Source organism: Chionomys nivalis, chromosome 2 (genome assembly GCF_950005125.1).
Source record: "Chionomys nivalis chromosome 2, mChiNiv1.1, whole genome shotgun sequence".
NCBI classification, from domain to species: Eukaryota; Metazoa; Chordata; class Mammalia; order Rodentia; family Cricetidae; genus Chionomys; species Chionomys nivalis.
Window position 1 is genome coordinate 81132820 of NC_080087.1, and position 23289 is coordinate 81156108.

The 23289-nt window shown below is 51.9% G+C and overlaps 2 protein-coding genes across 5 annotated transcripts; one reads left to right on the forward strand and one right to left on the reverse strand.

The window, feature by feature from the left end:
* Positions 1-8747: 8747 nt before the first annotated feature.
* Positions 8748-13050, forward strand: LOC130870518 (cytochrome P450 2F2-like). The gene is made up of 10 exons (XM_057763297.1): positions 8748-8769; positions 9622-9806; positions 10285-10447; positions 10747-10896; positions 11110-11270; positions 11615-11791; positions 11864-12005; positions 12204-12391; positions 12637-12778; positions 12869-13050. The coding sequence occupies exons 1-10, from the start codon at positions 8748-8750 to the stop codon at positions 13048-13050; spliced, it is 1512 nt and encodes a 503-aa protein (XP_057619280.1).
* Positions 13051-13151: 101 nt separating this feature from the next.
* Egln2 (egl-9 family hypoxia inducible factor 2) lies at positions 13152-21598 on the reverse strand. 4 transcript variants are annotated; one of them, XM_057761755.1, is made up of 6 exons: positions 21501-21595; positions 19428-20560; positions 14807-14926; positions 14304-14440; positions 14027-14094; positions 13152-13726 (listed from the first exon to the last, which is right to left on the reverse strand). In XM_057761755.1, exons 2-6 carry the CDS (start codon positions 20328-20330, stop codon positions 13671-13673), a joined length of 1284 nt encoding a protein of 427 aa, XP_057617738.1. In that variant the 5' UTR covers positions 20331-20560; positions 21501-21595; the 3' UTR covers positions 13152-13670. The 4 variants fall into 4 exon arrangements, with proteins under 4 accessions (XP_057617738.1, XP_057617740.1, XP_057617739.1 ...); XM_057761757.1 differs by lacking the exon at positions 21501-21595 and adding an exon at positions 21450-21469; XM_057761756.1 differs by lacking the exon at positions 21501-21595 and adding an exon at positions 21142-21276.
* Positions 21599-23289: the final 1691 nt, after the last annotated feature.

The window sequence follows — 23289 nt, forward strand, 5'->3', positions numbered from 1 at the left end:
CTCTGTGAATTTGAGACCAGCCTGGTCTACAAGAGCTAGTTCCAGGACAGACTCCAAAACCCACAGAGAAACGCTGTCTCGAAAAAGAAAAAAAAAGAAAGAAAGAAAGAAAGAAAGAAAGAAAGGAAGGAAGGAAGGAAGGAAGGAAGGAAGGAAGGAAGGAAGAAAGAAAGAAAGAAAGAAAGAAAGAAAGAAAGAAAGAAAGAAAGAAAGAAGAAAGCAAGTCAAGCAAGCCATGGGAGCAAGCCAGTCAGCCGCACCCTCCATGGCCTCTGCATCAGCTCCTGCCTCCAGGTTCCCGCTCAGTTTGAGCTCCTACCTCAGTGGACCGTGACTCTGAATATGTCAGCCAAACAAACCCTTTCCTCTCCAAGTTGCTTTTGGTCATGGTGTTTCATCACAGCCACGGTAACCCAAACTAAGATGCATTCCATCTAAGAATCTGACTGAATTCTACCCAGACCTTAACATTTCGAATGAGGCTAAATTCAAATGTAACAGACTTGGGCTGGAGAGATGGCTCAGTGGCTGAGTATACACGGATCCTGCAGAAGACCCAAGTTCGATTCCCAGCACCCATGTCAGACAGCTGAGTTTTGTGATGCCAGCTGCAGGAGCTCTCATGACCTCTTCTGGCTCTGCAAGCACTGCCCACACATGGCATACATACTCACAGACAACAGATACACCTATAAATAAAAATAAAAACAGCCAGCTGGCCAGTGGTGGCACACAGCTTTAATCCCAACACTTGGAAGCCAGAGGCAGGCAGATCTCTGAATTCGAGGCCAGCCTGGTCTACAGACTGTGTTCCAGGATAACCAGGGCTACACAGAGAAACCCTGTTCCAAAGACTAAAGTAAAGAATCAAAAATAAAATAAAATAAAATAAAAATAAAAACAGGCAGGTGGTGGCTCATGCCTTTAATCTCAGCAATCAGGAGACCAAGGCAGGTAGATCTCTGAGTTGAAGGTCAGCCTGATCTACACTGTAAGACTCTGTCTCAAAACAAAGAAAGGAACAAATGAAAAAGTATCTATTCTTTTGAGTAACACACTACTTTGGTGGAGGAGATTCTAAAATAGCATTGGCATTCAGCTGTAGTGTGGTGACTACACTTCCTCGGATCTGTGACAGGACGAACTGAAATGTCTGGGGATACGTGCAGTTTGGCAGAGAAAAAGAATGGGAGAGTTTACAGTACCCAACAAGGAGGGCACAGACAAAGCATCAGTAACTGCTAAAGAGATGAGAGCCAGTAAAGAAGATCCCTGAGTTTCATCTGACCGACGAACAGAGTCTCGAATGTAAAACGCCACTCACTGAAGGCTCCAATTTGAGAAAATACAAAGTCATTTGAAAGGAGAGTGGCTGAGGATTGAGAACGCCACCAAAAGGGCTCCCTGCTTGTAGCAACCACCTGGGCAAGTGTTTGCCAGGTTCCGCAGCCCAGGAGAGCAGAGACCACTAAAGCTGCTGGAAAGGGTGGGTAGTGTCTCATCAACCCGGCAAAAGCCAGAGTTCTCTGGGAAAGGGGACGGCTAACTGAGGAACTGTTTCCATCAGATCGATGTGAGTGGGTTCAGCTTATTGTGAGTGGGTCCACCCTCCGGCAAGTGGTCCTGGCTGAGCACTGAGAGCAAGCTACATTCCTCCGTAGCCTCTGTTTCAGCTTCTGCCCTGGGTTGCCTCTGTGAGGGAGAGGGACCTGAGAGCTGTAAGCTGAAATAAACCCTTTACACCCCAAGTTGCTTTGGGTTATGGAGCTTTATCAAGCAATAGAAAGCCTCACTTAGACAATATCTTGATCCAGACGCAGAACTTGGCCATATAAGCAATGTGGTCCTGATTTGGGAGACATTCAAAAATACATGAGTTATGGGGTCATGGAGGCCTGCACCGAGGTTCCAGAAAGCCACCGAAGGCAAGCAATTCGTAGCAGGGTCAGACGCCCTACAAGGAGGCCCCACGAGACTACTGTGTGAGGCTGTGGTCTCCCCGGGATACTGAGATGCTGCAGTTATGGAGTTGGAGTCCAGCCTGCAGCAGTAGCAGAACTAGAGGGGTAGGGATTACCACACCCTTGGAGTTCATAGAACGCTTCAAGTTCTAGATCAGTGTTTCTCAATCTACCTAATGCTGTGACCCTTTCATACAGTTCCTGGGGTCCTGGCGACCCCAACAATAAAATTATTTTTGTTGTTACTTCCTAACTGTAATTTTGCTACTGTTATGAATAATAATGTAAATATCTGTGTTTTCTGAAGGTCTTAGTTAACCCCTGCGAAAGGGTCATTTGACTCTCCAAAGGGCTCATGACCACAAGTTCAGAACCACTGCTCTAGATGCTGGACATGGAGTGTCAGAGTTTAGTGGTTTCCCTGGTGGATTTGGGTGTTGCTTTGATCCAATCTTCTCTCACTAATTCCCTTGTTTCCCCACCCCAGATGGTGAATTTTAATATGTACCATTGTCCATTGAAAGGATGTAAGTTGGAATTTTAAAACATTTTGGTATGTATATGTGTGCACACTGTGTGTGCATGTGTGTATGCATATTTTCATGTGTGTGGGTACATATGTGTGTGGAGCTCCAAGGCTGACATTGGGAGTTCTCGTCAGCCATCAGCCACTTTGTTCATTGATGCAGGTTCTCTTAGTTTAACCTAATCTAGTTAGGTCCAGCTAATCTAGTTAGCCAGCTTGCTCCAGGATCCCCATCCCCATCTCTGAGCACCGGAGTTACACCTGGGCTGCCGCATTCACCAAGCAACAACCTGGGTTCTGGGTGTCCAAATTCTAAAAACCACACCCACACCTCCAGCTTTTTACATTTTTATTTTATAAGTGTTTAAGTTAAAGACTGAGTCTCAAAAGAGAGTTTGGTCAGGCATGGCAGTGCACACTTTCATCCCAGCACCTGGGAGGCAGAGACAGGCACACTTCCGTGAGTTCCAGGATAGCCAAAGAGAGACCCCATCCCAAAACAAAAAGGGGGTGTTGAACTTTTGGACAGTTTTGAATCTGTTAAGGCTATAGGGACCTGATGTGCGGTGGTGGCACACGCCTTTAATCCCACCACTCGGGAGGCAGAGGCAGGTGGATCTCTAAGTTTGAGGAGAGCCTGGTCTATAAAGCGAGCTCCAGGACAGCCAGGACTGTTACACAGAGAGACCCTGTCTCGAAAAATTGGAACAAAACAAACAAACAAAAAAAACAAACAAAAACAACAACAACAAGGACTATAGGGGCTTTTGGAGATGAACTTCCCTTTACATTCTGAGATGAACAGAGATGTCAGGAACCAGATATAGAGTGTTCTGATTTAAACATGTGTCTAGGGCTGGAGTTAAGAGAGCTTGCTACCCCTGCAGAGGACTAAGTCCAGCTTCCAGCATCCACATCAGGTGGCTCACAACCTCTTGTATCCCAGCTCTAGGGGATCTGCGCCAACATCCTTCTCTGACTTTCCTTCCTTAAGTTGGGAATTTGGTCACAGCAATAAAAAATAATTGGAAATGTGAGGCATATGGCTCAATATCAGAAATGTTTGCCCAGAGTCCACCAATGAGATCTGCAGGAGTAGTTTGGTGGTAGAATGCTGGGCTAGAACCCACCTATGAGAGCCTTATTTTAGAATGCAAAGGCACAGGCTGGAGAGGTGGCTTAAGATTAAGAGCACTTGCTTCTTTTTCAGAAGATCTCACTTGGTTTCCCAGCATCGTGTTGGGTGGCACACAACCGCTTGTAACCCCAGCTCTAGGGGATCTGGTGCCCTTTGAACTCCATTGTCACCTGCACTCTTGTGCACATGCACACACATGAACACACACACATACACATAATTTAAAAATAATAAAAAAATACTTTTAAGATTTGTTTTATATGTATGAATGTTTTGTTTGCATATATTTATGCATGCCATGTGTGTGTCGGGGGCCTGCAGACATGAGGCACCAGAAATGCACATGGCACGCATAAACATACAGCCAGAAGAGGGTATCAGATCCCCTGGAATGGAATTACAGGCGGTTTTAACCACTGATCCATATCTCTAACCCCCATAAATCTGAGCGGAGGGAGGGGATGAAGCCCTAGACTCTATCCTTGGTATGGGAAGAAGGATTATTACAAAGGGTAATATTAATGAAGGGTACCAAAAGCTCCGGGTTTAGCACATCTAAAGACTTAAAGATTTAGCAGCTAACATCTTAAACATCCAGGTTGGACTCCCGTTCAGCCAAGGGATTATTGAAGAGCAGCAACCTTGCAGGACTCTGCCAAAAAATGCTCCCCAACACAGGTGCCCTGCTATACCGGGTGTGAGCTGAAGAGAAAGGGCAGCCAGAGGACAAAGAGAGGCACCGAAAAAAGGGAGACAGGGATGCCCAGGGAGAAGGGAGACATAGACATTCTAAAACAGAAACCAAATTATGAGAAGGACCAAAATAAAATGTGGTGGTTTGGATGAGATGTCCGCCATAGTCTCAGGCGTCTGAGTATTTGGTTTCCCCACTGGTGGTGCTTAGGAGGTATGGGCCTTGCTGCAGCAAGCATGCCGCCGGAGGTGGGCTTTGAGAGTGAAAGAGTGGCACTGGTCCCAGCGTGCTTTCTAATTCCTGCTTGCAAGTTCAAGATGCGATGTTTTAGAACAGTATTTTAAGATGTGCCACACTGGTTTATGGTGTGGAATATTTGTTTAATGATGCAAAGATACGCTGCTTTCTTTTTTTTAATTTATTTGTTTATTTATTTATTAAAGATTTCTGCCTCCTCCCCGCCACCGCCTCCCATTTCCCTCCCCCTCCCCCATTCAAGTCCCCCTCCCTCGTCAGCCCTAAGAGCAATCAGGGTTCCCTGCCCTGTGGGAAGTCCAAGGACCACCCTCCTCAATCCAGGTCTAGTAAGGTGAGCATCCAAACTGCCTAGGCTCCCACAAAGCCAGTACGTGCAGTAGGACCAAAACCCAGTGCCATTGTTCTTGAGTTCTCAGCAGTCCTCATTGTCCACTATGTTTAGCGAATCCGATTTTATCCCATGCTTTTTCAAACCCAGGCCAGCTGGCCTTGGTGAGTTCCTGATAGAACATCCCCACTGTCTCAATGTGTGGATGCACCCCTCATGGTCCTAAGTTCCTTGCTCGTGCTCTCTCTCCTTCTGCTCCTGATTTGGACCTTGAGCTGCTCTCTTTTACATTGCACTTGTTTGACTCTATGAAGCTGTGTCACTTTACCTGTCTAAAACACCTGATTTGGTCTAATAAAGAAATGAATGGCCAATGGCAAGGCAGCAGAAAGATAGGTGGGGCTGGTAGGCAGAGAGAACAAATAGAAGGAGAAAAAGAGAGATCAAGGGGCTAGAAAAGAAGGAGCCAACCACCCAGTCACACAGCCAGACACAGAATAAGAAGGGGGAAAAGATACACAGAAATAGAAGAAGGTAAAAGCCTAGAGGCAAAAGATAGATGCGATAAGTTAAGAAAAGCTGACTAGAAACAAGCCAAGTTAAGGCGGGGCATTTATAAGAAAGAAAACACTTCTGTGTGATTTATTTGGGAGCTGGGTAGTGGGCCCCCAAAAAGTAGAGTAAAAAACAAACTGCAACGGTGTGAGCTTTTAGCGTCTGCTCCATGTCTGCTTCTTGCTGCCTCCCGTGCTTCCCTGACACAGCAGGACTTATTCCCAAATAAACCCTTCCAATTTTTTAATTGGTCGGGGGAGATCCCTGCTTTTGAAAGGGTTGGAGTTCACAAGGCCCTGCCACTCCCTGGGAATCTACAGGCAATAAATGGTTGCTGGGAAGTGTTTTTTTATCACAGCAGCAGAAAAGTAACTGATACAGAGAAGACGGAGAGGGATACAGATGGTCTGAAGGTGAGAAATGGGTGTGACTTGAAAATCACAGAACAAGAGACTTACTTTGCACCAAGACCTCCTTTAGACTTTTAGGTTACAGACGCCAGCCTGGCACAGTGGGCCATATTTGTGTTCTCAGCACTTGAAAGGCTAAGACAGGAGGATGGAGAATTCACAGCCAGGCTGCATTGCACAGTGAGGTCCCTACCTCAAAAATAAAATGTTTTTAAAAGTGGTTCAGACTTTAAGTCAGGAGGTAGTGGCACACACCTTTAATCCCACTCAGGAGGCAGAGGCAGGCGGATCTCTGAGTTCAAACCCAGCCTGGTCTGCAAAGTGAGTTCCAAGGACAGTCAGGGCTACACAGGGAAACCTTGCCTCAAGCTCCCTCACAAAAAAGTGATCAAGACTGGGTCTGAGGAGATGGATCATTCGGTACACTCGCTGTACAAGCATGAGGATGTGAATTCCACCCTAGCAGCCATGTAAAAACCAGGCACTGTTGTACATACCTACATTCCCCGTGCTGAGATGGCAGAGACGGGGGACCCCAGAGCCTGCTGCCCAGCCAATCCAGCTGAGCCTGGGAGGTTCAATAAGAGACTGTATCTCAAAAAATCAGGTGGGAAGCAGCTGAGGAAGACAGGCAACATCAGCCCCTGGCCTCTGGTGTCCACTCATACACACCCTCACACACAAGGACTCACATAAACACAATTATTTTGTTTGTCTTTTGTTTTTCGAGACAGTGTTTCTCTGCGTAGCTCTGGCTGTCCTGGAATCCATACCCTAGACCAGGCTGGCCTCAGACTCAGAGAGATCGGCCTGCCTCTGACTCCAGAGTGCTGGGATTAAGAAGCGTGCGCCACCATACCTGCCCAATTTTTTTTTAATTGGTAGGGGGAGATCCCTGCTTTTGGAGGGGTTAGAGTTCACAAAGCCCTGCCCCTCCCTGAGGATCAACAGGCAATTAATGGTTGCTGGGAGGGTAAGAGACATGTCTTTGGTGGTGTAGCCACCAATGAGTTCTTCATGCTCTCCTGTAATTGATCCCAATTAAACTCATTGGTTGACAAAAAGAAAAAAGATATGAAAATAGAAGAGCGAGCTAGGAAGAGGAAGGGGATCAGTGGTGGTGGGGTCGGACAAGAGAGGGTGAAGGGGTGGGAGAACATGATCAAATGCATTCTATATGTATTATGAAAATGTCAAAAAAAAAAGAAAATGTCATAACTAAACCTGTTAATATGGACAATATGTGCTAATAAAACTTGATTAAAAAGAGAAAATAAAATTATTTCAAGTAGAAAACAGGGTTTAAAAAAATCCTGGGTTTGAAAAGCTGACACTCCAGGGTGCAGCCCAACACAATGAAAAGAGGGACCAGGAGTTGGAGAGAAACCCAGACTCTAATATAAATAACCCATCATAGCTGGGCGGTGGTGGCGCACGCCTTTAATCCCAGCACTCGGGAGGCAGAGGCAGGCGGATATCTGTGAGTTCGAGGCCAGCCTGGTCTAAAAGAGCTAGTTCCAGGACAGGAACCAAAAGCCACGGAGAAACCCTGTCTCGAAAAATCAAAAACAAAAACAAAAAAAAAAAAAAATCAATCAAACAATCAAAAAAAAAAAACCAGTAACAACAACATTCTGACCTGTGGGGGCAGGACTGGGCAGGAAGAACATCTCATCCTCCAGTACAGTTAGCCCCGCCCCCCCGAGTAAGGGTACTGCCCCTCAAAAGGAGGATGCTGCAGAGGCGAAGACCTGATGGAGGATGCTGAGGTCGACACGGGAGGGCGGGGATGTTGCGCAGCTGATAGGATTCTTGTCCAGCTTTCACAGACGCCTGGGCTCCATTACCCAGCACTGTATAAAATGCTGTGCTGACTCATGCCTATAATTATGTTCAACATTCAGGAGGTGGAGGCAGAAGGATCAGGAGTTCAAAGTCATCCTTGACTACACACAGAGTTGCAGAGCAGTCTGGGATACCTGAGCCCCTGTCTTAACAAGTGGGTGGGTGGGGGCTGGAGAAATGGTTCAACAGTTGAGAGCACTTGTTTTTACCCAAGTTTGGTTCCCAGCATTCACTTGGCAGCCTATAGCTCTCTGGAACTATCGTTCCACAGGGTAGGATGCCGTTTTCTGACTCCCCAGGCACCAGACACACATGCAAGCAAAACACTCACACACGTAAAATAAATATCGGAAAGACAGAAAAGATAAAACTGGAGACATACAGAGACGGAAAGAGACATGGTGGGCTAGGGGAATGAAGGAGGAGAGAGAAAGAAGGCAGAGGCAGAGGCCCATAGAGAGAGAGAAGCCGGTATAGGGAGGAGAGGAGCACGTAGATCGGAGGGAGACTGAAAAAGAACCAGAGAGGGACGCGGAGACAGTCCCAGAAACAAGTCAGCCCCAGCCTCTTCCAGGGCCCCTACCTTACCCCCTAGGTCTGGGATGGCTGCCAGGCAGGAAAACTGGATCCAACAGGCAAGGGAGGGGCAGGAAGGTGGACCACATTCCCGAACAGTCTGTCCTTGAGAACTGACTGGCCCCACCCAAGGGCTCTGCAGGCCCGAGTGGGCCCCTCCACGTGCGTCCCTTGAGCAAGGGGCTCATAAAGAGATATGCATATGCTATCATGGCCTGGTCTCAGATAGGGCTTCCTCCTGAGGATTCTGGGGGGCTGGAGACGAGATGGTATAGTAACAGACTTGGCACTTGGAAAGAAAGCCAGAGCCTGGGGGTGGAGGCAGCCCACGTTCTGGGGCAGAATGAATGCGAAAGTCTCCCAGAAACTGCAAGGCTGGTGGCACCAGAGCCTAGGGAAGAGCAGCAAGCAAGGGGGAAAGTACAGAAACCAACAGCATACAGGCTTCCGGGAGCAATGGAGAAAGCCAGGCATAGAGGTGCACACCTTTAAAGCCAGCACTTAAGAGCCTGAGGCAGGAGCATGAATTTCAGACCAGTCTGGACTATATGATGAAATCCAATCTTTTAAAAGGGGAAGTAGAGGAGGGGAGTTGCAAGGTGGTTAAGACCTTTTACTGCACTTCCAGAGGACCCACACCCAACCAGCTGTGGGTGTTCAGTTCTCAAGACCCACTTAGCAGCTCACAATCATTTGTAACTCCAGTTCCAGGGGATCTGAGCCTCTCTGGCCTCCCTGAGCACCAGGAATACATCTGGTGCGGAGACATATAGGTAGGCAAAACACCCAAAAACATAAAATTAAATAAAATTTATAAAGAAGAAAGAAAAGCAACAGAACTGATAAAGTCCCAGGTATGAGTTTTTAGGAACCACTGGCCCAGGGCACAAGGCATGCCAGGTCAGTGATATCCGTAGTGGCTGTAGGAGTTGAGAATGTATTCAGGAAGCAAGAGATACACACCTGTCTGTTATTTGGAGGTATGGTCCAGAAGAACACACAGGTCTACAGGTACTAGGGTCTTGAGAGGATGTAGCACCTGGGCACCTGGCTGAGTTTCTACATGAAAATGGCAGGCTGAAGGCCATACTCGCGTGTACACACACACACACACACGCACGCACACACGCGCACACACACACACAGAGCACGACGCCTGGGGGAGAACACATGTGAGGAGAACTGGAAGAATTCCTGGGGGCAAGGTGCAGGGAAGAGAGCAGCCCCAGACTCTCACCCCTCCCACACCAATCTCCGCCCTACTGCTCCCTCCTTAAAACTCCCTGCAAATTAAACCGCTGCCAAGGGATCCAGGCATCAAGGATCTCAGGCACGATGGTCACCTGCGTGGCAGCGCTGCTGCTGCCGGTTCTGATGCTGATGCTTGCGTGGTGGGGTTGGCTGGTCCGCCGAGCTCAGCTGCAGAGAGGCTTACCCCCTGGGCCCAAGCCACTGCCTTTGCTGGGGAATTTGCTGCAGCTGCAGTCTGGACACTTGGACCGTGTACTCATGGAGGTAGCTCCTGCTGTGGGCTGGGAGAGCAGAACTCTGGATTTGTGAAGGTGCTATCGTGCCCAGAAGAGAGGGTAGAAATCCTGGTTTACCGAAAGGCGACAGCTGAGAGGATAGGGAGCCTGGACACCTGTGTCTGGAGGGAGCAAGTGGGCCCTGGACCCCTGTGTCTGAGGGAGGAGGGTGGGGCCTGGACCCTTGTGTCTGAGGGAGGAGAGCGGGTCTTGGAACCGGGAGTCTGAGGAAGGAGGGCTGTGGCAGGATCCCTAGGTCTGAGAGAGGAGGGCTAGGGTATAGACATGTGTTTGAGAGCTTGGGCTAGATTCCTGGGTCTGAAAAGGGAGCAGGGATTTAGAACTCCTGGACCTGGGAAATGAGGGGCCGAGACGGAAACTTTTAGGGCGGAGAAAGACGAGGGCTCTGAGGTCTCCATGGAGATCACAAGCCTGGACTGAGTACTTCTGAGCACCACTCCCCATAGCTCTCCAGCCACTGGGGCCCAGTGTTCACCGTGTGGCTGGGCCCGCGCCCTGCAGTGGTGCTGTGCGGCTACAAGGCACTGCGGGATGCATTAGTGCTGCAGACGGATGCATTCTCCGGCCGTGGGGCCATGGCTGTCTTCGAACGCTTCACCCACGGAAACGGTGAGGCCTAGGGTGGGTGGAGCGAATACTAGACCAGTCGGACAAAATGGGCGGGGCCTAATAGAGTGCCGCTAATGAGGGCGAACCGTTAAGAATTGGGGCTCAATCGACATTCACAACGCAGCCAATAGGAGCCTAAGTACCTAAACTCTGGAGAGCAAGCGCTGGTCAGGGATCCGACCCGCAAAGGCAGGATCAGGGCACATGGGCTGGGAAAAAAAGCAAAGCAATTAAGAAGTCCCCAAGAGTGGCAAGCGACTGGACCCTGCGTGGCCAACTCGTTTTGGTTCTCACTGTAGGCATAGTGTTTTCTAATGGGCCTCGCTGGAAGACGCTACGCAACTTTGCACTTGGGGTGATGAGGGAGCTTGGCGTAGGAACGAGGACCATAGAGGATCGCATCCTGGAGGAGGCGGCATGCGTGCTGGACGAATTTCAAGCCATCATGGGTGCGGCCTGGCAGGGAAAGACGAAGTAGCTGGTTGGGGGGTAGGAGTGGGGGCGAAGGGGTGTGACTGACAGAGCGCCAAAATGCTTTGGTGCAAGGCAGATTCCAAGGAGCTAGGTGGAGGGACCACGGCTTTTGTGTGAGGGTATCAAACCATCTTATTCAGAGGCTTGAGGGTGAGGGTCTCCTTACTTAGCCAGCTTTATTACCCCAGGAGCTCCATTTGACCCCCGGCAGCTATTGGATAACGCCGTGTCAAATGTCATTTGTGCTGTGGTCTTCGGAAAGCGCTATAACTATGGGGACCCGGAGTTCCTGAGGCTCCTGGACCTCTTCAGTGACAATTTCCGCATCATGAGTTCCCGATGGGGTGAGGTGAGAGGTTGGGCTCCAATTCCTCCCTTTTAGGAACAGCCTTATGCCAACCCCCAGGGGCATACACAGCCCTACCTACAGTAGCTCATTAAGACGCAAGTGTCAAGACTGTAGACTGAATGACAGAGTTCTATAACCCACAAAATCCTCTTTTAATCTCCCCATTGGGAAACCACAGCCTTCTCCAAGACTGTATTAAGGCTTTCAGCAGGGGGTGGTGGCACGTGCCTTTGATCTCAGCACTCTCTTTAAGTTTGAGGCCATCCTGGTCTACAGATTGAGATCCAGGTTAGCTACACAGTGATACATCTCACAAACAAACAAATAGAACCCTGTCTCTCCAGATATACAATATGTTCCCATCCTTCATGGACTGGATCCCTGGTCCCCACCACCGAATCTTCAAAAACTTCCAAGAGCTCCGACTCTTCATCGCTGAGCAAATTCGGTGGCACCGGCAGTCACGACGGGTTGGGGAACCCCGTGACTTCATTGATCATTTCCTTGACCAAATGGATAAGGTACATGTTCCTGCTGCCCTAATCCCTACCCTTCCCACCGAGCAGCAGGCATTAGTTTCCCTCTGTCCACAGGAACAGCAGGACCTGGAAAGCCATTTCCAGGATGAGACACTGGTGATGACCACTCACAATCTTTTCTTCGGTGGCACTGAGACCACAAGCACCACTCTGCGTTACGGACTCCTCATAATGCTCAAGTACCCAGAGGTGGCAGGTCAGGGAGCTGGGTCCTCCCCAGAGAGGGTGCTCAAGTACCCAGAGGTGGCAGGTCAGGGAGCTGGGTCCTCCCCAGAGAGGGTGCTCAAGTACCCAGAGGTGGCAGGTCAGGGAACTGGGTCCTCCCCAGAGCATGAATGAGGGGAGCTGGGGCAGAACGTAGTAAAGCACACCTCACAGACTCTGCTGACCCCAGCCAAGGTGCAAGAGGAGCTGGATGCCACTGTAGGTCGGACCCGCACCCCCAGACTGGAGGACCGTACCCGCCTGCCCTACACCAACGCGGTGCTGCATGAGATCCAGCGCTTTATCAGCGTGCTGCCACTGGGGCTGCCTCGGGCTCTCACCCGAGATACACAGCTCAGGAACCATTTCTTGCCCAAGGTGCACAGGGAGTCTGAGAATTCTGCACTGGGAGAAGGGAGCATAAGTGCCCATTCAGAGATTAGGCTCAGTGAGGACCCCCCTCCCCGCTATTAATATCATCTCAGGGGCGGGGGTGTAGCTGTGGGAGAACTTGCCCAGCACCTGCAAGGCCCTGGGTTAGGTGCCAAGCACAAAAATATAAAGGGTCTTCGTAAGATGCTCACACTCAGTCTGTGGGTAACAGTAACTGTATGTACCCCCAGGGCACATTTGTGATTCCCCTGCTTGTGTCTGCGCACCGGGATCCTACCCAATTCAAGGACCCTGATCATTTCAATCCCACCAATTTCCTGGATGACCAGGGCGAGTTCCAGAACAACGATGCTTTCATGCCTTTTGCCCCAGGTCTGGACCAGGAGGGAGGGACCCGAGTGGCTAGCACTGGGGAACTGGCAGGTGCTCGCTCACCCCACATCTGTACCCATATATGCACAGGAAAGCGGATGTGCCTGGGGGCTGGGCTGGCCCGCTCTGAGATCTTCCTCTTCCTCACTGCCATCCTGCAGAAGTTCTCCTTGCTCCCCGTGGGAAGTCCTGCCGACATCAACCTTACTCCACAGTGCACTGGACTGGGCAACGTGCCACCAGTCTTCCAGCTCCGCCTGGTGGCCCGCTGAGGTTGGGCTCAACTACTCTGACCTCAGTGGTCCTGATCTCCTTAGCTGCCCTAACTGTACATGTAAATCTATTTACAAAGAGGAATACAAGTATGTGCAGCTCTGAGGTAAACTTTTATTTCTTGGCTGGCAGGACCTCCATACCCATGCTCCTCGTGGCACCTTAGTCTGCCCAAGCCATGGCATCCCAGTCCATAAAGTGCCACAGCCAATGGGGTTGGGGAGTCACTTCACATTCCAGGCTGGAGGAGTGGGGAGGGGGTGTGAGTATGCCCCCCCCAACAGACCTTTGCCAGCAAGAGGCCATGACTCACCTCAACCCCAAATCCTGCCTCCTCTCAGCTCAACACACAACGGACCAGACCATGGCAGGACATAGGCCACCAGCCACACTGGCCACTGCCTAAGTCACAACCCGGCCCCAAACACGGGGCAGCAGAGGTCTCTCCTTGTTGGTCCTCAGTGACGCTTATGCCCGCCACAGCACGCAGTACGGAGGCAAGCCAGAAGCAGCAGCAGTGACAGGTGGGGAGTGGGCACTGAGGCTAGTGAGCTGCAGCTGGGCCCGGGGCTCCCCTGAAGGCAGGGAGCTGCTAATCCATGCAGCTCTGGACTGGCCATTAGGTGGGTGTAGTTGGCTGTGACACAGGAACCTGGACACCTTTTTGTCCCGATGCTGAGGAGGAGACGAAAACAAGACACTGTGAATCACTAGGAAGGGACAGAGACACTGAAAGAAACCTGGACAAAGGGGAGAACATTAAAAGAAAAGTGGGACTCAGGCTGGAGACAGCAGGAAAGCAGGCAAGACCAGGTGTAAGGGACTGATGAAAGGGCTGTGGGTGTGAGCGGCTGGTAGTACTTGCCTAGCGTGGCAAAGGCCCTGGGTACCACTCTGAGCACCAGAAAAAAAAGGTAAGGACTGTGACCTAGTAGCACACAGGGACTAGGAAGGGCAAAGGAGGAAAGCAGGTACCTAGCTGATACTTGTCTCTGGCTGCCGCCCGCTCCTTGGCATCAAAATACCAGACAGTGATGGCGTACCTGGGAAATCAGGCAGTCAGATCAGTTCTCTGCAGTTCTAGTTGCCACCTCTGGTGTCACATCCACCCTTTTATGTCACTTGATTCTGGGTCCCACTTAGGCCCTCTCAGCATCTCATCACTCCCCTGTCACTCTGAGGGTTGGGGGGATCTAAGAAACCTTTGGCAGAGGGGAAGCAACTGAGCACATTCCTAAAGTACAGGTCATACCTGGTGGCATAGGCTGGTTTCACCTCATGTGGGTTCCGTCGGTCAGACCAGAAAATGAGCAACCGGTCAAAGAGTGGCTCGATGTTGGCTACCACTGGCCGACCCTCAGGGAAGATCTGCAGCAGGCCACCATGCACCTAGGGGCAGGCCAGATAAGGCTACTGGTGAAGCCTGTAGCCTCTGCCTTAGACTGCATGCATGTGCCCACCAGGGAGCGCAGCGCTAGCACACATCACTCCCTCCTACCACTCAGACGCTTAAAATGAATGACAGCCCAGAGTCTACATTGCCATGGAGATGGGCAGGAAGCTACTAAGGACAGGAAGGGGGGGGGGGGAGGTACAAGTCTGGGTGGGGCTAAGCAGATGGCACCATTCCCGGAAAGGAGGGCCACAGTCCGCTAAAGAGGAGCCCTCAGACCTTACTGCCCTGTGAGCTGAGAGAAGTGGAGGACAGAACCCCAGCTAGAATATTAGCATACCACCCCAACCCCCACCCCCTACCTTAACATCCCAGTTCTGATTCAGGTAATAGATACAGGTGATGCAGCGCCCGTCGCCGTGGGGATTGTCAACATGCCTCACGTAGCCGAGGCCATTGCCTGGGTAACACGCCACCATGGCCTGGAAGAAATGGAGGAAGGTAGTTTACTGAGAACAGAGGAACCCCTTGCCCCTGGTCTGTCCTGGATCACCTTAGGTTATGTGAGCTCCAGCCCGAGAGACTTTTCCCTAATTCAGCCACACTCTATCCTCAAGTTCAACAATCCACTCTCCTACCTCCATCCCCAGCCCAAAACCAGAGGGAATCAATGAATAAATGATGGTGTGTGCTTTTTGAAAAGATCCTAACCCTAGGCAGGTGTAGAGGCGTACAGTGCACACCTGATCCCAGCACTTAGCAGGTGGAGGCAGGAGAGACACAGGTTCAAGGTCAGCTTGAACTACCCAGCAAGAGCAGAGCAGGAGTTCTGAGATATGGAGGCTCCAGCCTCCTCACATCAGAGGTTCTGTTAGGGCTTGAAGGAGATGCAGCCTGGATTTTTTAAAGGTGCCCTCAGATAATTCTAATGTGAAGTCATGCTGAGAGCTGCTACTCTTGACTACAGAGACTCCAAACACGTGCATGTGACAGGAACCTGGAGTTCCAGCTCCAGGCATCCTGCACACTGCTGGCAGCCCCAGTGCCTGAGCAGACCTCCACTATCCCACCGTAAAGTGGGGCTGATAAACACCTTCCATCCATCTGCAGCATTACCTCCTCGGAGACATGGTGTTTCCAACATCTCAGAGACAGGCCTTTGCTGGGCTTGGTTTCTGTGGGCATGGGTCTGGCTAGAGTCCCACGTTCCCCTGCCTCTCAACCAGGCAGCCAGGGCTCAAGTAAGACAAGGTCCAGCCACTTCTGCAGACCCAAGCCACAAGGTCAAGTGTCTGTAGCTGAATGAGCTGTGGCACTGGGGAGGTAAATTAAGTTCCCCACTTCAGGTCGCTGTGAGAACTGAGCTAGACTATGAATGTCTGCAAAGACACAGTGCTGCAGCCACAGGAGAGAGAACAGGAGCACAAGCTGCAATGCTACTTAAAGGAAAGAATGCCACTCTCTACCCAACACCACTGGGAGTTCAGACGAAGCAAAATGGAGTATTTAGCAAGAGAACCCTTTGGTTTTTGCCCAGTAAGCAGCCACCAGTCTTAACCCTACCATCCAAGTACCACTCTGCAAGTTTGGGCTCCTTGACAATGCTCAGCTATACTTTTGGGTCCAGTCTAGCTCAGCAAGACAAGCAAAGAAAAACACTCAAAATAAGACACATCACCGTCTGCCGCCAAGCCAAAAGGCTTACCCAGCACTCCATGAAGGTCAGCTGATTCAGCCTTGTATCTTCCTCCCAAGGTTCTTCTCAACCCATTATTCCCACTGTGGATGCCTAAGGCCTCTGCCTCTGATCTATACACCTGATCCACCACAGACCCTACCTTTGCAAAGAGACCAGGAAAGCCTGCCACCATCTAAGGTTATACAGCAGTAGAGGGCTTCAGCACCAGGGTAGAGTAACTGAGAAGGTCCCAGAGGGAAACCCAGGCCTCTAAACTCAGAAGAACAAATCTTCTCTGCATTGTTCCTGCAGATGGGATGGCATGCTAAGCAACCACTCACTGGCAGGAAAGAATGTGGCTGTGGCCTGGTGGCCTGGAATCATGAGTCACTGATTAGAGAGGGGCAAGGCCTCCTTAGCTGGGAGTCCAATCACAGCTCAAGCAGGTTCTGCACACTGATGGGAGGGCAGGCAGTGCTGTATGGCCTTTAATCAATCACCACACAGCACTACACACCCAGAAAAGTACACTTCCCACAATATAGGCACCAAGACCACCACCCTGCAGGGCCTGACCCTCCCTTTGCTCTCGGCCTCAACAGACCTACCTCCTCCCCACCTTCACGCCTATACTCCTGCCTGTGCTGTGCCTTAGCACGACTGAGGCCATGTTGGAGATACCATTCTGACCTTAAAACCCAGCACATAGACCCCAATACCCGCCACAGTGGGAGCAAAGACTTGGTTCATAATTCTAGCAAAGTCCCTAACTGTGCTAACCTTGTTTTTTGGCTTCTGTAGTTCCGCTTCTTGTTAACTATGACAATCAGTAAAATGCAGCAACCAGGATGTGCTTTAAGGCTTAAAAGACAAAGCTATAAGGTTTGGGGCTGCATGATCTGGGCATGTTTCCCATGCAGCTACTGACTGGCAATAAAGCTTTCCTTTTTGGCTTAAAAAAAAAAGTGTCCGTGTGGTGGTACCTGGAGGGCTTATCTCACAACACTAGTGCTCAGGACTCAAGCATCTAGCTGATTGTCCAAGAAGCCAGAGTACCCAGTGCACTACCTGCTGTGTCGAAGTGCTGCTCTGAAACCATGCCCTCCAGGAAGAGCTTCAACCACAAGGACTGCAGTAGAGTGGTAAAGGAATTTACTCTCCACCCTTCCTCCTTCAAAAGCAGGGAGAAGGGATCACTCCAGGATGCTGGAGCTCCTGCTGTTGGTAATAATGTGCTAAGGACCCTACCACCACCACACACACCACATCAGAAGCCAGTGACTCAGTCAGACAGCAGGCTTTGCCTCCAAGCTGCTCTTAAAGGAGCAAACTAAACAAGCTGGACCCTCGCTGGGGTGCCCCTCTGCTCATCCTTGATGCCAGAGAGTCAAGTCGTCCGGTTACAAGTCAACAGAGAAGAGAGGACTAGAAGGAAGAAGTAATGTGACCTAGGGCTGACCTAGGTTGCACTGGTCAGGCCGCACTGGTAGTCGGTGTCCTCACCGCCATTGCCATCACCTCAACATCCCACACTCTCACTCTAGAGCACAAGAAGGGAAGTTACACGTGGCCCTTGCCCTCTGTAAGTGAGAGAGCATGGAGCTGCTGTGTAGAATGATAGGACTGGCTCCCTCTTTCCACCAGTCTGACCTGTGCTTACCTCCCCATGAGGGCCACTCAGAGCTTACACTGTGACTCTTCCCCCTTCCCAACCTTAGCTCAGGTTCTGTAACCAACCACATCCAGACAGGAGGAGATACTGCAGGGGAGACAACCTATTCCTTCAACCCTTTCCCACCAGCTTTCCCATCCTCTAAGGCTAAAGAGTTTATAGCCCACTTCCTGGGCACTCAGCTCTCCTGGTCTTCCCCCCACCCCCACCCCGACGTCCCTCCTATGAGGACTGTGGATACCAGTTGCCACTGCTGAGCCCAGGAAGCAACACTGATCTTGCCTGCACAGGAGACAAACCCAGGGAGGGACTAGTTCTGGCTCTTCAGCTATCAAGTAATGGGAGGGAGAGGGAAGTAGGACAAGTTCCACTTGGGGTGGGGAGGAAACAGGCCTGGGCCCCAGGGAGAAGCGGGAGGGGTGGGGGGCAACCCTGATCCCCAAGCCAGTTTCAGCCTGGAAAGAAGGCTGTACTGAAGTAGAAACCAAGATAGAAGCTGAGCGACAAGGGAGGGGACCATCAGGAGCACAGCCTCCCGCTCACAGAGCAGAACATAGCCTACAATATCACCAGTCAGGAACCACTGCTGGCCAGCAGCAGGCACTCTCAACAGACTGCATCCATATGACACCAAACCTCTGGGTCACACTCTTCCAGCAAGAGAATGGATATGTCAGCAGACCAGAAAGGCCATGGAGGTCATGGTCTAGTCAGGACTCTTGACCTCTGGTTCTTGAATGGACAGCCTGACAACTACCATCAAATTCCAACCACATGTGCACCTTTCCTGAAAAGGTCTATGGCTTTGGGCGATTATCTGAAAAGCCTTGGCTCCAAAACCATTAGGATCTACTGTTCTGCAACAAGAAAAAGGAATGGAGAAAACTATAAACACAGAGGGTCAAAGAAAGAGACTGGAGAAAAGCAGGCAGGAAGAGACAGCCAGAGGATGAAGAAAGGGACTAGGGCAGGGAGGTGTGAGAAACATGTGGACAAGTGTTCTACTTGGGCCGGCACTGTCATCCAGTGTCACCTCCAGGAAGCTGCTCTTGATGCAGATGCCAAGAGTAGGCTCACAGGGCAGAGTGGAGCCCAGGTGCTCAACTAGACAGGCAGCACACCCCATCTTCAGCCTAGGCTACCCCAACACTGCCACTTCCCTTCACCTTCTGGTGGAACAAGCTTCTGTCACCCTTAACTACCCTTGGTCTAAGGGGGGCTAAGACAGCAGCTCTTGGTCTTCCAAGGGCAAGGACCTCTGCCACCCTAGGCTGAACAGGTACAAAAATCAAGGCTCAGCTAGGCAGTGGCGGTGCACACCTTTAATTCCAGCACTCAGGAGGCAGAGACAGGCAGATCACTGAATTCCAGGCCAGCTTGGTATTCACAGGGAGTTCCAGAACAGTCAGGACTGTTACACAGATAATCCCCGTCTCAAGGAAAACAAAACAAAAAACCAAAAAATAAAATTTAAAAAAAAGTAAATAAAAGCCCAGTGGGAGGAAGAGACACAAGGCCCCGCAGGTAACCGTAGCCCTTCTGGCGGAGCTGCCTACATTCTGCTACATAACCCCAGACTCATCTCCAAACCCACATGCCAAAGTACTAGGCACTCACCGAAAAAGTGCCTTACCTTGGTGCGGCCATTGATGACGTAGTTGCCCAGCCGCCCCGCACAGTGGCGGATTACTGTGTCCACATGAGCCATGAGGGCACCAATGCTCCTGCAGCTTGGCTCGTGGCCTTCTACCCAGGCAATCTGGTCCCCACGAATGCTGCGCGGTGGTATCGCCCGCTGGCTCACTAGTTGCCCATCACGCAGACGCCCGCCCCACTTCAGGGCTTCCACCTCCGCCAGCACACGGCCACCCAGTGTTGCTCCCAAGAAGTTGTCCTTGACGCAGATACCATAGTACCGCATGCAAGGCACAATGTAGTCCAGGGCCAGCCGCTCGGGTGCAGAGGGTTGTGCTTCCTCCCTCAGCCTAGCACTTGCCTCGCCACTGCTACTGATAGTGTTGTTGCTGCTGCTGCTGCTGCTGCTGCTGCTGCTGCCGCCACCGCCGCCACCACCACTGTCACAGCCCACACCACTTTCCCCCTTGGCTTCCTGGTTCTCTTGCCTGGCCCATGGTCGCTTGCTGGGTAGAGGGGCATCCCCACCATCCTTGGCCCACTTCCGTTTGGGGGCCTCAGGCCGGGCACCCTGGGCCGCCAGTCGCTGGCACTCCTTGGTGACCAGCGCAGCAGCGCCTTCACTCTGCAGTGGCCACAGCTCACCACCATCCTGCCCACCAAAGCCCTCCCGAAGGGGGCTGGCAGTGGTAGTGGTAGCAGTGGCTGTGGTTCTGGGGGTCCCATTGCCAGCAGAGGCCTCACCAGATGATCCTGGACGGTGGTAGGAGGGTAGCAGGGGGCAGGGCAGGTAACTCTCCACCCCCATCCTGGCGCGGCTAGGCTCCAAGGCCTCTGACACAGACCCTGGCAACTGAGGGAGAGCCTGATTCAGGGCCTGCGGCTGGCACGGGCTGTCCATGGCAGCAGTGTCTTCATCCCCCGGGCATGGAGGGTACGGCCCGGGCCCATGGTGCCACCCTCCTCCGCCTTCTCCTCCTCCACTTGATGCAGCCGGGGGCCGCTGGGCCTGGTGTGGGGCAGGGTGAGGCAGGGCAGGCAGCAGGGGCTCCTCTAGTGCCCCGAGGGTGCTCACTGGTCCCCAAGTCCACAGTTGTCCCTAGGAGCTTGAGAAGGGACTGGTGGGGGTGGCTGGAAAAGAGAAAAAGAAGGACTTAAGAGGAGTTAGAGACAAGCAGGTAGGAAGGGCTGGGAATGGTACCAGCAGTAAGCAGGTGACAGACACATTCACAGCGAACACATACACACACTGAGGCAAGATGGGGCGCAGAACTTGGGAATTAGAGAGGGAAGGACTGGCAGAGTAATATAGGGAAAGTGCAGAGGGAAAAGGCTGCATGGGAGGCCCAATAAGAGGACAGCAATAAACGAATACTCTAAGAGATCTGAGGAAGAAAAGCAACAGCTAGAAGTGGGAAACTGGTACCTGCCTGAGGGGTCCATAGAGACCCAGAGAATGACACAGAAAACGGGACTGAGGAATCTAAGATAAAGTCGGGGTTGTGGGGAGCCGGCGGCGGGCACTGCCACCGCGCAACGTTTGCGGGAACCGGATCGCCTGAGTGGAAGGCCACGAGCCAGGGCAGGCGGGGAACACCGGGTGTCCAGGGACAAAGAGAACAGGGAGGAAAACAAGACTTCAGGGGAGCGGGAGGGCCGGTGGGGTCGACCTGTGCCCTACGGGAGGAAGCCTACTGGGGCCCGACACACACCCAGACGGAAGGGAGGTCCTGCCAGACAGACTGACTGACGGAAGGGAGACCGGGAGGAGGGTCGGACCCGACGGCCTCACTCCCAACCCCCTCTGCAGCGGCCCAGGGGCCGCCGGACGCCGCGGGCGACTGAGGCGGGGCCGCACTGGCCCGGCCCCTCCCCTCGGTGGCGGCCGCGCGCTCCCGCCGCCCTCAATGGCCCGCCCCGCCGGGCGCGCGCTTCCCTCCCCACCCCCACCCGCCCAGCGCGGGGTCGCCGCCGCCCGCGCCCCGCCTCCCGCCCGGCCGCCCGCGCCCGGCCGCCCGACCTCTGGGCTCCTTTTTCGCCCCGGGTCCTTCCCTTCGCGCGACCTCCTCACCGAGCTTTTTCCTCCGGCCTCGGCGCCGCCGTTTGTGCCAGCCGCCCTGCGCCTCACAGCGCGCCATACCCCGCCCCCCACCGCCCGCGACGCCCCGCCCCCGCCTCGCCCGGTGGGCACGTGACTGCGACCCGGCCGAGGAGGCTGCGCATGCGCGAGCAGGATGTTGCCGGGCGCCCTAGAACACCCTTCGGGAAAAAAGTGAGCTGGTCCGGGGCGCGAGGCTCATTTGCATTGTGTGCCCCGCCCCTTCCACGCGAAAGTAGGAACGCAGATTCAGAAAAAGGCGTTCTGTGAGTTTTTAAGACTGGTCCCGGGAAGGGGTGGGTGGTGCAAATGAGGCATTTCACATAGAAAAGTCCACCCCGAGGAGCAGAAAGTGCCAGGGTACGGCTAGTGGCTGGGCTGTTGGTATTTGCTATGTAAATGTATGATTTGCATAGGCAGCTCCACCACACAATCCAAGAGGATATTGAGAAATGACTGCGCAGTTAGTTGGAAAGTGTATGTAAATTCCTACGTCAGTAATTTACATAAGCACTTAAAAAAGATAACGGTGAGTACGGGGTGTCCCTAGAGAAGCGAAGTCAGGTAGAACAAATGAGCAAATATGACCCTCTCCGTACTGCTTCCTCGGGACAACGTGGGAGCCAGATTAAAGCAACCTGGGACAGCCTCCTAGAGAAGACATTTGCAAAACAGGACTCCTCTGTAGTCCAGGAAGATTTTTGTTGTTGTTTATGCAGTACTGGGAACTGAATCCAGAGCTTTGCACATAAAATGCAACCGCTCCACCACTAAGCTACACATAACACTGAAGCCACCGTTCCTGGGAAGGCTATGTGGATAGGGTTACTTGAATGCCCCACGTCTTCCTCCAACTCTTGGGCCTACCAAGCGGGCAATCAATGCCTTGCTGACATTTTGGGAGAGCAGCTGAGCTGTCCTGAGGGGGCTGCACCTGTCTCCAAATGCCCATATAAAGATTTCAGGGCACAGAACCTGGAAACAACCTAGATGCCCTTCAATGGAAGAATGGATAAATAAAGTGTGGAATATATACGCATTAGAGTACTACTCAGCGGTAAAAAAACAATGACAACTTGAATGTTGCATGCAAATGGATGGAAATAGAAAACACTATCCTGAATGAGATAACCCAGACCTAAAAAGATGAATATGGTATGTACTCACTCATTAGTGGACTCTAGCCATAAACAAAGGACATTAAGCCTATAGTTCACAAGGCTAGAGAAGCCAAATAACGAGGTGAACCCAAAGAAAAACGTATATAGATCATCCTGGAAATTGGAAGCAAACAAGATAGCCGGGCAAAAGTTGGGAGCATGGGGGCGGGGGTAGAGATGGGGATGAAGTTGGGGGAAGGGAAGGGAGAAGGGAAAGACTGGCGAGAGCTTGGGGGGGTGGGAAGGTGGAGATGGAGGAAGGGTGGATATGGGAGCAGGGAAGAAGATATATACATTAAGGGAGCCATTTTAGGGTTGGCAAGAGACTTGGCTCTAGGGGAGATCCCAGGTGTCCACAGGGATGTCCCCAGCTAGGTCCTTGGGCAGCAGAGGAGAGGGTGCCTGAACTGGCCTTGCCCCACTATCACACTGATGATTATCTCGAATATCACCATAGAATCTTCGTCCTGCGAGGGATGGAGATGGAGACAGAGACCCTCATCAGAGCAATGGACTGAGCCCCCAAGGTCCAGTTGAAGAACAGAAGGAGGGAGAAGACGAGCAAGGAAGTCAGGACCGCGAGGGGTTGGTCCACCAACTGA